We start from the raw sequence: 13,894 nt of genomic DNA, 5'->3' as shown, positions 1-13,894 counted from the left end.
GAGATGGGTTTTAAGGAATTTGCAAAAGGCAAGGAGGGTGGGGGCAGTTCTAATCTCTGGGGTGAGCATTTTCCTTATTCTGGGCGCTTGGACAGGGAATAAACCTCTGCCAGCGCCCAGAGAAAAGAAACGCTCCCTTCGCTATAGGCAGCCAAGGAGTCACCACAGTGAAGGAAAGGCGCCAGCTACAAAGCGAGTGAGTGAGAGGAGAGGGGAGTTCTTCAGCCTGGAAAGGAAGAGGCAACAGGTAGCAGCAGCAGCAGCCAGTGAATGGGAGGCAGCCTCACGCCGGGTGTATGGGAGGCACCTGCTCTTCCCCGCCACCTCAGAATCCCTCCTTTTTTTTTAAAGCCTTAAAATTTTGGATTTTTTTGATTCACCTCACTTCACCTTCTTCCTTCGGCAGCGACTGTCCTTCTCCTCTTCTTCCTCCTCCTCCTCCCACCCAAATTCCGAGCTTTTATTTCTTTCCTAATGGGTTTGCATGCATTATTTGCTTTTACATTGATTCCGATGGGAAAAATTGCTTCTAAAGAACATTTCTACTTAAGAACCTGATCACAAATTACTCAATACCCACCTTTGTTGCCAGGCATGGGGGAGTTAGGATATTCCTTCCCCTAGGCCATTACAAGTTATGTATGGTATGTTTGTGTGTATGTTTGGTTTTTATATTAAGGGTTTTTAGTTGTTTTATTAAATTGGATTGTTACATGTTGTTTTTTATCATTGTTGTTAGCCACCCCAAGTCTGCGGAGAGGGGCGGCATACAAATCCAATCAATCAATCAATCAATCAATCAATCAATCAATCAATAAATAAATAAATAAATAAATAAAATAAGTTTTTAAGTAGAGGTACCACTGTACTTCATTCACATGTTTCTGTTATTGCTCTTAAATATCTTCAAGCATTTCCTATTTTCCTAGCGCACTTCCCTTCTGATCCAATTGAACTTTTGGCTTTTCCAATTAAAGCAACATAATTCTGTCCATGGACTCTGTGTTAATGGAAAATACTGCTTTTGACTGTAGCAGAAGTAAAGACACATGTCAAAATGTTTCAGCAACTATCTCAATGCTGCCAGTAGACAGAGTTTAAGGGAAAATCCGGTACACAGAAATATTCTAAAAAACTCTCATATTTTGGGAAGCATTGCTAAAGCTTGAATGTTGAGTGATTGGAATGATTGTTTTTTATGCTTTTGGGCTTTTTTAGATTTTTTAATTAATTAATTGGATTCAAGATATTGTATATTGGGAGCCACCCCAAGTCCTCGGAGAGAGGTGGCATAGAAATCAAATGAATGAATGAATGAATGAATGAATGAATGAATGAATGAATGAATGAGGCATCAAATCTAATAAACTCTCTGTCCCAACTCCTCACTAAGCTGATGACTCAAAAGATACAAGATAGTTCAGTGACATTACAACTGCAAAACTGCAATAGGATTTGACAAGAAGAAACATTTGAGGACAAAGAAAAATAAAACGTCTGACAACATATATAGCCATGAACAAAGGTTGTCTTTATCCTAAAAATCTTTTATCCAGTCACTGCACTAAGTATCAAGTTGCCATTAATATGACTGGGCAAAGCATTCATGTGAGTACTTTGTGAAACGCACTGAGGCAAGTGAAAACTCAAAGTACTAAGCCAGCAGCAATTTCTGAAAGGCTTGTGGTGGCTCAAGGTTCTTCCAGATATGCCCAGGTGGATATGCCCAGATTCTGCAGAAACTGCGAGCAAAGCAATGTACATCTGCATACATATACTATTCCCAGCTTGCCAATGGATGCAGCTGTCTCCCCATTTCAAAGAGGAGAATTTCATTCTCACCAAGGTGTTTCACACCATGTTGCTCTGAATACTTTGCACAGCCCTACTATTAACCTCTGAATGCTGGAATGTCTTTCTTTTCTCGCAAATCCAAGAGGGACTGTTGGATCTGATTGCTAGGTGTGGGGAAATGGGCAGCTTCTCGTACAACAATAGCACATCATCATTAAGTCATGCAAGGTCAGAAGGAATGAATCAGTTTCCTCTGTGTTCTGGTGTAAAGAATAGGAAACAATGAAAATGCAGGTGCCTTGACCTTTTTCTAAGAATAGTACTTCCCAATCAAATAGCAGGCCTTTCTGAGTCACCAAGTTATTTTACCAATGTTAGACACAGGACCAGGGCATAACATCTATAAATGATTAAAGGTCTCCAAAAGAGCTGTTTTCAAAATTCTCTGAACCAAACACAGTAGCAAAGCTCCTTTCTCCACTCCTAGACTTACTAGCAAGTGATGGCGAACCTTTTTTTCCTTGGGTGCCGAAAGAGCATGTGTGCGAGTTATCATGCATGCATGAATGCCCACATCCATAATTCAATGCACGGGGAGGGCAAAAACAGCTTCCCCTGCCTACCAGAGGCCCTCTGGAGGCTGGAAATGGCCTGTTTCCCAACTTCTGGTGCGCCCAGTAGGCTCATGTTTTGCCTTCCCCAGGCTCTAAAGTCTTTCCTAGAGCCAGGGGAGGGTAAAATTGCCGCACACACCCAGAGACTCTCTGGAAGCCAAAAACGCCCCCGAGCCTCTGCGCAAGCCAAAAATCAGCTGGTTGGCACACACATGAACGCTGAAGCTGAACTAGGCAACAGCTCATGTGCCAGCAGATATGGCTCTGTGTGCCAACTGTGGCACCCGTGCCATGGTTTCGCAATCACTGTACTAGCACTACTGCTGTTATTTTTAAAATATCTTCTTCCAATCTCCCTAAGCCAAACAATATCTTGCTATAAGGCTTCTAGCTGCAATCCCATCAGGGTTTTTTTTATGATATTCATTAGTAATTCTGAAAGGTCACCGTATCAACAGCAGAAAGATACGTTAACCTTTGCTAGCCATTACATTCACTTGGCCTGTCTCTTACTACCACTACCTACCTACCATGCATATTCCATTTTTTTTCTCCCCACACACCATGATCATGATTTTTTTTTAAACTCCAGGCTCTCCCTATCCTCCATTATCTTTCAAAATCTCTATCTTTGGGAAAGTGAAAACAATATATTTTACACATCCTTCTTGGAAAAATTGTTTTTAAAATACCCCAGTAATATAGAAGTGATAAATCAATCAATCAATCAATCAATCAATCAATTCAATCTAAAACAATACTCACTTCACAGAAATTATAGACAAGATTTAATATAACGCAATAAAACTGATAATTGAGGGGGGGGGGAATAATTTGTTTCCAGAGACTATGTGATGAGGTCACATAGCCACCCAGAGTCCTTCGGGAGTTGGGTGGGATATAAATTAGAATGAATGAATGAATGAATGAATGAATGAATGAATGAATGAATGAATGAATGAATGAATATCCTTCTCAATCGTAGCCATCTGACCACAGCCTTCATTAGAATTTTGACTCTACTTTCTCTAAACAGAAACTAAAAGTTATTATTTGTGGTTGTCTTTGGACCATAGGCAAGTCAGCCAAGAAAAAGCCTGGTGCACAAGAAGCTAGAAGAAAAGTAGGAGCTTTCCCATGAGGAGGAGATATTTCAAATTGAACAGTCAATGAAGTCACTTCAGAGACTAGGAAATGGAAGGACATGACACAAAATCAAATTCTACTCTTCCTCTTCTAAGCACAGAAAATATACGCTTCACATCCCTCTGATCAAGTCAGCATGAATCATCACATTTGATAAGAAAGCAAGTGATTTACAACCGATGTTAACCCCAAATGTTATTTCCCCTACTGTGATCTCTAACTATGTCTCTATCCTGAGATTTTGTGCTGTCCCCATTCTAAGACCACCCCGCCCATGTGAATTATAACTTAAGCACTAGATACAAAGCTATTTTTCTTAAAAAGCATAATATTTTCCCCCATTGAAATGTCAGAATAGATTATATGAAAGCCAGACTTTTAAAACAAAAAATCAATAGCCAAATGAAAAAAGTTGCAAGAAGTACAATATAGCAAAGAGTTTTACCTAGCTCATATCAAATATTGTCATACAGGAATATTTTACTTTTCTTCTTGATACATCCATCAATATTGATTAGTTGTATCATTTCTAGACATTCACCAGAACTTTAGTTCTTCAACTTCAAGTGGCAGTTTTTAATGGTTTCTGGGTGGTGGAAAATCCCCAATATACTTTCATCTTCTATATGCAGAAAACCAGCAATAAGCTAAGACATTCACTCTGACAGCAGGGAAGAAAATCCTTGTCAAACCAAGGCTGGTGCTGCCAGCTTCTCCCTCATTTGTGCCCTACTGAGAACTGACAAAACAGATTATGCTAATTTTCCTTCCATAACTGTTCAGACTACCTCTTAGATTTGTTTATGTAACAAAATGAGAAACAGTATTATATCAGCAATTTCATCTGTCAAGCTTTTATTTAATGAGAATAGAATTTAAAATGCAAAACTGTGCTATTTGTTTATACCATGATTCAAACAAAATAATGTTAAGAGCTGTTTCTTGATTCCACTGTCAATTTCCACTCTCTAAGTGCATAATATAGAGTTGGGTGCAGTCAGGGTGGAGCCACATATTAATCTATATATACTTGTGAGAAACTTTTTAGAAAAATGTAATCCAACAATAAACAATAAAGTGTGAACCAAAAAATGAAGGAGGCATCCATGCCTCAGCAGCTATAACTACATGTAACTACAAAAGAAAAGAGGTTCAGTGGTAGTTTTGTTGAAGTGAATAAAACAAAAAGTCTTAAGCATGTGTTGTGGCTAGCTCTGGCCCTGCTCCTGCCCCAAGGACTGTGGATGTGGGGGAGACATCCACATGCTGCAGGCCTGTTTTGCCCCCGGTGGAATCTGCTGATGAAGGCTCCTCTGACCAAGAAGACATGAGTGACAGGGAGGAGGAGAGTGGGGCAGACAGCTCAGAAGGAGATCAATTATCTAGCTCCTCCTTGGATTCAGAACAAGAGTTAATGATACAGCCAGGCATGCAGAGAGCGATGCATAGGCAACAACAACGGAGAGATTATTATCAAAGAAAATGAGGCCACCTGTGGTTGGGTGGGGCTGTGGTAATTAGTGAGGCTGCTATAAATAGCAGCCTGTGGGTTTGGCCATTGTGGAGGATTATCTGATCGTTGTGCTTCATGACTGCTTTACTGACTTTGACCTTTTGTGTGCTGATTTTCCCCGCTTTGAAACTAAACCAGAGCAAAGTGTGTTTCACTTTGTGAAAGAAGAAGGACTGTGAATTGCCTCACAGCTGCAAGCTAAGTATCACAGAACTGATAAGGGACTTGTACAAATTACCAGTTTGTTTGAGGATGAGTGCTCTTTGCTATACCAAAAGAGGGCTTGGTTTAAGTGAATTTTCATTATAAAGAACATTGTTTTGAATTTTCAAACGTGTGTGTGTCTGAAATTTGTACCTGTGAATTTTTGGGAGGATTCTACCAGAGAGCCCGACAGAACAAGCATATTAAAGACCAAAAATAGCTAGATAATATTTGGGGCAGGGAGGAGGGAGGGGAGACTCAGACATTCTAGGAAAGAAAGATTTAGATATGCCCCAATTGACCCAGCCTATCCTAGGGAAATGCGAAGTTATTATGCATAGAGATGCTATATCAAGATGGCCACAATGAGATTTTCCAGCTGCAGACCCTATTCCATCAAGTACAGTAAGACTCTATTAGGAGAAATACAATAGGAACTTTGCTTCACCCAGGTTCTGAGAAAATAACTCCTCATTTCAATGCAAAACAGCAGCGCTTATTAAATACCCCCGTGAAGGAAGAGAGGGAGGAATACTATAGAAGGAAAGGGAAATGGTGGAAATGAAGAGACAACAAAGACAGAGATGGGGGAGGGCAAGAGAGACATATCAGCAATGAAAGTACCTTTTTGAGATTAATCCACTGTTTGAAGTAATCAGCAACTGGAAGCCCTAAGTACTGGCATTGTCCAGGTAACCTGTAAGAAAAAAAGCAGGTTGGTTTCAAGTAGAACAGTCTATGTAGGCCAGAAAGGAGAGATAATGGAACACACCATCTGTATTTCAGCCCAAACCTCAGTCTTCTTAGGAGCACTCGTTGAGAGATCCCCAACCTTTTTGGATAGCTAGGCACATCTGACATTTTGAAAGCAAATTATTATTATTAAGCAAAGAAATACAGTTGCCTTGAGGTTTTTGCCTATTCACAAATTGGCTACCATTATGGGTAGGCAATCTCTCTAGTCCCCCAGATATTTGTTATTAACTTACTATTGTATTTAAAATTAAACATTATTTGTACTATAAAATGAGCCGGGGTGGCACAGCAGGTAGAGTGCTGTACTGCAGGCCACTGAAGCTGACTTGTAGATCTGAAGGTCAGCGGTTCAAATCTCATCACCGGCTCAAGGTTGACTCAGCCTTCCATCCTTCCAAGGTGGGTAAAATGAGGACCCGGATTGTGGGGGCAATAGCCTGGCTCTGTTTAAAAAGTGCTATTGCTAACATGTTGTAAGCCGCCCTGCGTCTAAGGAGAAGGGCGGCATAAAAATCGAATAAATAAATAAAAGGTAGAATGGAATAGTGGAAATGACAAAAAGAAAAATATTTTGTTAAGGCGTTGCACAGAATTTAGGTGCACAGAAATATTTCTATGATGATCGATCCTCTGTAATGGCATGGTTTCTCCTCCACCCCCATTCCTTCGTTGGAAAACAAATACAGCTGCAGTGTGAAAATACAAAATAATTAAAATGTAGTTATAATACAAATTACAGAAATCTAAATATTATTTTAGAAAAACCATGGAAGGAAGAAAAGGGATAAATCAGATGGAAACGACAGATCCTACATTTCGCCCTCCCCTCAAAAATCTTCTTTGGGTTAGCCACCCACCCATCTCCTGGAACGGTGGTGGCGAACCTATGTCATATGTGCCACAGGTGGCACGCGGAGCCATATCAGAGGGCACACGAGACTTTGCTCTATGTCAGATCCAGCGTGCATACCTGCACTGGTCAGCTGATTCTCAGCCTTGGGAAAGGCCGTTTCGCCCTCTGGAGGCTTCAGGGAAGTGCAAAAACCCAACGGACAAACTGGAAGTTTGTAAAATGCATTTTCAGTTTGCCCATTGTTCTGTTTTTTTGCACTAAGGAGGGATCAGGGAAGCTTCCTGAAGTCCCAGAGTGCGAAAAACAGCACAATAGCAAATTGGAAGTGCATTTTCTGAACTTCCGGTTTGTCTGTTGTGCTGTTTTTTCCACTTTGGGGCTCAGGAAACTTACCTGAACCCTCTGGAGTGCCAAGAACAGCACAACAGGCAAACCGGTTTTTCCAAACTTCCGGTTGGTTGGTTGGTTGGTTGGTTGGTTGGTTGGTTGGTTGGTTGGTTGGTTGGTTGGTTGGTTGATGGTTGGTTGGTTTATTTGATTTTTTTATGCCGCCCTTTTCCTTAGACTCAGGGCAACTTACAATATGTTAGCAATAGCACTTTTTAACAGACCCCGCATATTGCCCCCACAATCCGGGTCCTCATTTTACCCACCTCGGAAGGATGGAAGGCTGAGTCAACCTTGAGCCGGTGATGAGATTTGAACCGCTGACCTGCAGATCTAGCAGTCAGCTTTAGTGGCCTGCAGTACTGCACTCTACCCACTGTGCCACCTCGGCTCTACGGCTATTACCCGTTTTTCCACATCCCAGGCTTCAGTAAGGCCTGTGCGCATGCGTGGGGACAGGAGGGATTGTGCACATGCAGGGGGGCAGCATGGTGTGTGTGCGCAGGGGTGGGGGGAAGGAAGGGGTGTGGGCACATGCACGCATGCTAGCACACACACGCACACACCCTTTTGGCACGCAAATCAAAAAAGTTTGCCATCACTGTCCAAAAGAATGAAATATTCTAGGAAATATTAAAAAGACAGAATATTATATTTCCCTGCATGAGAAAAGGTGAAAACATGTTTTAGAGACAAAGCAGCTCCCTTCAGCTCCAGGGTGATGGGATTAAGACCTTCACCTTCAGGACATGATAGGATTAGTTTCATTACTTCATCACCCAGCGAGATTCAACCAAGCCTGGGACTCAAGACAACCTACAAAGTTAGTCATGCATGGCCCCATGGGAGTCTGACAACAAATCATAATACATTTCTTACACAGGAACAGGACCCTCAAAGGCGGAGCTCAAGAGAGGGTATACCATGTTTCCCTGAAAATAAGACAGCATCTTATATTAATTTTTGCTCCCAAAGATATGCTATGTGTTATTTTCAGGGGATTTCTTATTTTTTTTCAATGAATTGTATCTTGCCTCCTGCTGCAGCAAAAATGCATCCAAACAAGCAGCCACATGTTGGATGAGTTTTGGATGTGTTTTAAATCTGTTTGATTTAACGTTTTGGGATACACTTTATGGACAGCAGTGTTATATATGTTCTGTTCGGGAATGTTGCGAAATGAAACGTCTCCTATGTCTTACTTTCGGGGGATGCCTTATATTAGGCAATTCTACAAAACCTCTCCTATGTCTTACTTTCGGGGGTGACTTATTTTCGGGGAAACAGGGTAAGTCTCTCTCTCACACCCATGTGCTAGCTTTCCCAGGAGCTCAAACTATGTGGTCCTGTCCACCATTAAACCATCTTTCCAAACAGCCTCCATGTTTCCAGTATCTTTCTCCCCACTTGGAACTGAACCAAGATGGACATTTCCACCAACAGTTATGAACTAATGGATCTTCTGCCATCAAAATGCCAACTCCAAATAAAACCCAAATGCTCACATTTGCCTACATTTTTAGGAACTAAGAGACAAACAAATTGAAAACGATTACAAGTACTTTGGGAGCACTTACAAAATATATTTGTTTGGTTGTTTGTTTTTAAAGCGTAACATACTTTAAATATCCTATCATTTCATGTGCCAGAATTCATCATTTGCAATGATACACAGCCCCATAGATATTATGACAACTCTCTATATTTGTTTTATGGCTTGCAACAGATTCTTTCTTGTGTCATGCAATCCCTTCATTGACTAATAGATGTACTCAATGAAATGAGTTGTAAAATGACTTGGCTATGTCATTTCCCAGAGCTATCACTCAAAACATTTTGCATTAGTTTGAACAGAGTATTTAAAGTTAATGGAGGTAAATACACAAACCCACAATGCTAAGAGGGAGAAGGAGACGCCATTCAACACAGTAGTGCTGGGGGATTGAAGAAAATATTCATCTTGAATTGTCCCTTGTATCTATAAAAGTTTAAATACCAGCCTCAAACTTAACGCTTCGTAAATTTAAGATCATCAGAAAAGAGTTTGCCAGAACAAGCATGTGTAAGCAAGGCTCAAATATTTAGCATTCTACAATATGAAATATAGTTCTCCTATTTCTGTCTTCGGAAGCAAACAAAAGCGAAAAAGAACTGAACTTTGGGATCCAGGTCAATACACCTGCTACATAACCCAGAACACACATTCAAATATACAGCCTTCCGCTGCTGGTGGAGAAAAGAATGGACGTTGTGGCCATTAGTTTAGAATGTAAATTCATTTATACTCAATCAACTTGATTGATATGGGGTAGTTAACAGGTCGTATTGCTTATTAATGCTTTGCTAAAGATTTTTAGATATGCTTTGAATGCTGGATTGGGTATGAATTAGGTGGCCTATAGGAAAGATCAAAAATTAATTAAATAAGTGATTAATAGATTCATTTACACATGGTAATTACTTCAATCCAAGCAATTGGATATGCAAATCAAGCATGCTCTTTGCACCCAGCACTTTGATACAAACTGTGCTTCTTAAACTGGGTTCTCCCCCCCCCCCCCCCCAGAAAAAAGGAGGGAGAAGAGATTGGATAAGGCAAAATCAGTCAGGAGCCAGTACTTTGCTCCAAAAGGTAAGAGACCCTTCCTCTACGTGTCTGTTAGTCTTAAACTGTGTTGATGTACAATTCCAATCATCCACAGACAACATACCAAAAAACTGCGATGTGGCAGTGTTAGTTCAGCATATCTGGAGGAGATATCAGGTTGTGGAAAGAACATCAAGTGAGCTGGTTAGCATAAGCAAAATAACACAGTAATTTTCCTGTTTAAATGTCCACTAACTCAGATCTACAGTTAAGCAAGCACTAATATTTACTGTATTTTTCAGAGTATAAGACGCATCCTTTTTCTCCCTAAAAGAGGTGAAAATGTTGGTGTGTTTTATACACCGAATACAGCCATTTTTGCTGTGCCGAAGCCCCGCCCGTTCGTCCCATTTTGGGGGGGGGGGGGGTATTTATTTATTTATTTATTTATTAGATTTGTATGCCGCCCCTCTCCCCCTGCACCCAGGAGTTCTCTGCAGGCTTCCCAGACCTTTTGTCCACCCCATTTTTGTGGGGGGAGAAACCGGACAAAAAATGGTCTGGTTTTTTTGCAAAAACAGGCCTGTTTTTGCCTTCTAATTATCCCATCTGAAATGACTGGAGGAGGAATTCTGGGATTTGAAGTCCACAGGTCTTAAACCTGTCAAGTCTGAAGTTTGTAAAAAGCATACATGTTTGTAAAAAGTATTCTGCTACACTGGTATTTTATTAAATAATATATTACTGCACCATTTGGTTCAGAATACTTTTTTCCTTGTTTTCCACCTCTAAAATCTAGTTGTGTCTTATATTCCGGTGCGTCTTATACTCCGAAAAATAGGGTAGTTTCACCGAATGAAGAATTATGTGTTTTTCTTCAGAAACAAGGTAGAGTGACATAAGTCGATATGTTTCTTCTCTTAATATAGAGACGGGGAACATGCACCCCTCCAGTCCGCTTATGAAGTCTTTGGACTTTTCCTGATTAAAACTGTCAAAAAGCATTGATAATATTTTCTGTCATTTGAAGCAGGAAACATTTAAAATCCACAATATAAGTCCACATATAACCTTTAACAGAAGTAAAACCTCCACCCAGAAAAACAAAAGCAAAATAATTGGCTCTACCAATTTACATCATTACCTCACCTACTGAATAAAGCTTAAGACTGAGAAATTTCAGACAAGGAAGGGAACACTGTTTTCCCCACACAGAGTCAAACTTCTTCTTTTCTTTTTTTTTAAAGTTTATTTATTGATTTTTACAGAATAAAAAAAATAGATATACAGTGTTCCCTCGATTTTCGCAGGTTCGAACTTCGCGAATAGCCTATATCACGTTTTTTCAAAAAACATTAATTAAAAAATACTTTGCGGGGTTTTTTTCTATACCACGGTTTTTTCCCACCCGATGACATCATATGTCATCGCCAAACTAATAATTTTTGCAAGTAAATAACAAAAAAAATATTATTGTTAATAAATAATTATGTTTATAAATATCAGGATCACTAAGTGTCTTATTCAATGGTGAGTACCAGTAATAATGGTGAGTAAATGGTTGTTAAGGAAATGGGAAATGGTAATTTAGGGGTTTAAAGTCTTAAGGGATGGCTTGTGATACTGTCCATAGCCAAAAATGGTGTATTTACTTCCGCATCTCTACTTCACAGAAATTCGACTTTCGCGGGTGGTCTCGGAACGCATCCCCCGCGAAAATCGAGGGAACACTGTACATCCCAATGGTCCTTTACAGATCATAGCCTGTTTCCATTATATTTCTTGTTTACAAATCTTTATGCAATATATTCAATTCAAAAGAGTAAAAAAGGTATAGTAAGTAAGACAGATATGTAGTAATTATAAATATATATAGATATTATTATTATTATTATTATTATTATTATTATATTAATTAATTAATTAATTATTAGAATTGTATGTGACCCCTCTCCGGAGACCCAGTATATCAATAAACCTAGCAGGTAGAGAAGTAGGTACACATATAAATAATTTCCTCTGCTTATCCATCTTTTTGTTGTTGTTGTTGTTGTTGTTCTTTTGAACATTGTCTATATCAATATTATGTGTATATCTATTTTTGTGTACACTAACACATTGTAAACATCTAGGCTAAACCTCTTCAAAGAATAACCAGAAAGTCCAGTTACCTCTTTAAAAAGCGTCTTTGAGACCACCATGACCTGGACCTGATTCTCCATAGACATTTACTCCTTACATAATCAGTGAAATACAGTACTAGTTCCTGCGAAATGTTGGTACTGTATTAGCCTCACATTATATTGTTGGACCCAGTAGCATTTCCCATTCATATCTCACCATGGAGAAAAAACATCTATGCCATTAACACAACCTGTGCCTTTGATTTCTTATTATTTTCTTATTTCTTATTATTATTATTCTGTCCATCGCTTACAGTAGCTACCCGCCTCCTTTAGGGATGCAATTGGGGGGTGGCAGATGAAGCGGGGGAGAAGGGAGACTGTCTTACCTGCTAAACTCTCGATAAACAGACGGCAGGTTCCTGTTGCCATTAGGTCAGTGTGGGACGTGTTGCCATGGCATAATGTGTGGCAGGTCAGTGATGCGCCTTGGGACCCACTCCTTGCTGTGGATCATGAGATGCATCGCTGACCTGCCATCCATTTTGCTACGGGAAGCAGTGGGGCACGAAATGAGCATTAAGGTCAATGGCACACCTCACAACCCATTCCTTACTGTGTTTTTAATAGAATAGAATAGAATTTTTATTGGCCAAGTGTGATTGGACACACAAGGAATTTGTCTTGGTGCATATGCTCTCAGCGTACATAAAATAAAATATACATTTGTCAAGAATCATGTGGTACGACACTTAATGATTGTCATAGGGGTCAAATATCCTAAGATTTTTATTAATATTGCTTCTTCATTGCTTATTTGACCCCTATGACAATCATTAAGTGTTGTACCACATGATTCTTGACAAATGTATATTTTATTTTATGTACGCTGAGAGCATATACACCAAGACAAATTCCTTGTGTGTCCAATCACACTTGGCCAATAAAAATTCTATTCTATTCTATTCTATAAGCAATGAAGAAGCAATATTAATAAAAATCTTAGGATATAAGCAACAAGTTACAGTCATACAGTCAACATGGGAGGAAATGGGTGAAAGGAATGATGAGAAAAACTAGTAGAATAGAAGTGCAGATTTAGTAGAAAGTCTGACAGTGTTGAGGGAATTATTTGTTTAGTAGAGTGATGGCGTTCGGGAAAAAACTGTTCTTGTGTCTAGTTGTCTTGGTGTGCAGTGCTCTGCAGCGACGTTTTGAGGGTAGGAGTTGAAACAATTTAAGTAGGTGGGGGGGGCTTATTTGGGGGGGCTTATTTTAGCGCATGTGCTGAAAAGCCTGATTGGCCTTATTATGGGGACATATATTATTTTGGGGGAAATACAGGTACAGTTATTGTTGTTTTGATTATGATTGTGATTATGATTGTTGTTGTTTTTTAGAGTTATTAAATTAAAAAATATTTTCATGCCAAAATTATATATCAAGGGGGGGTGCTCTTGCCACTACATGGCAATTTTTCCATTCTGACTCGGCAGAGAAGGAAAGCTGAAGTAAATTGGAGGTAAGATCACATGGTTCTCTTTCTCTCTTTTTTTTCTTCCATCTGGAAAAGAAGAGCCCAGCTTGCAGTGATAAACAGCCACGGTTTGGTTATCACTTTCCTTAAGTTGAGAAGAGGCAGCGAGTGATAGATGGCCAGGAATTTGGTTATCGGGCAAGGCTGTCAGCCAGAGTTTGAGATAGCACACACACATTTAGCACAGCATCATTATGCAATGGCATGGAGCTAAAATATGGCCAAAGAATGAATGGACAGGATTTGGGGGGTGGGAACAAATGGAGCAACAATAAAAGAGTGCAAGGCGAGGATGTTATCGGCCTAGTGACACCTTTTATCTCAGCCTGGTTAGTTAAAGGAAGACACAAATTGGTCCTTCCCCCACCATTGTATCCTCT

At 39.8% G+C, this 13,894-nt stretch overlaps 1 protein-coding gene across 1 annotated transcript in view; it reads right to left on the bottom strand.

Moving 5' to 3' along the window:
- Positions 1–13,894, bottom strand: part of ERI3 (ERI1 exoribonuclease family member 3) — a 320,745-nt gene that overhangs the window by 186,804 nt on the left and 120,047 nt on the right. The window contains exon 6 of the mRNA XM_070745043.1: positions 5,896–5,968. Within this exon, the coding sequence (XP_070601144.1) occupies positions 5,896–5,968 (73 nt within the window). The remainder of the gene's footprint in view (positions 1–5,895; positions 5,969–13,894) is intronic.

This window comes from Erythrolamprus reginae, chromosome 3 (genome assembly GCF_031021105.1).
Source record: "Erythrolamprus reginae isolate rEryReg1 chromosome 3, rEryReg1.hap1, whole genome shotgun sequence".
Taxonomy (NCBI): Eukaryota; Metazoa; Chordata; class Lepidosauria; order Squamata; family Dipsadidae; genus Erythrolamprus; species Erythrolamprus reginae.
Note: the sequence above shows the minus strand (reverse complement) of the source record. Positions and strands in the feature narration are given on the sequence as shown.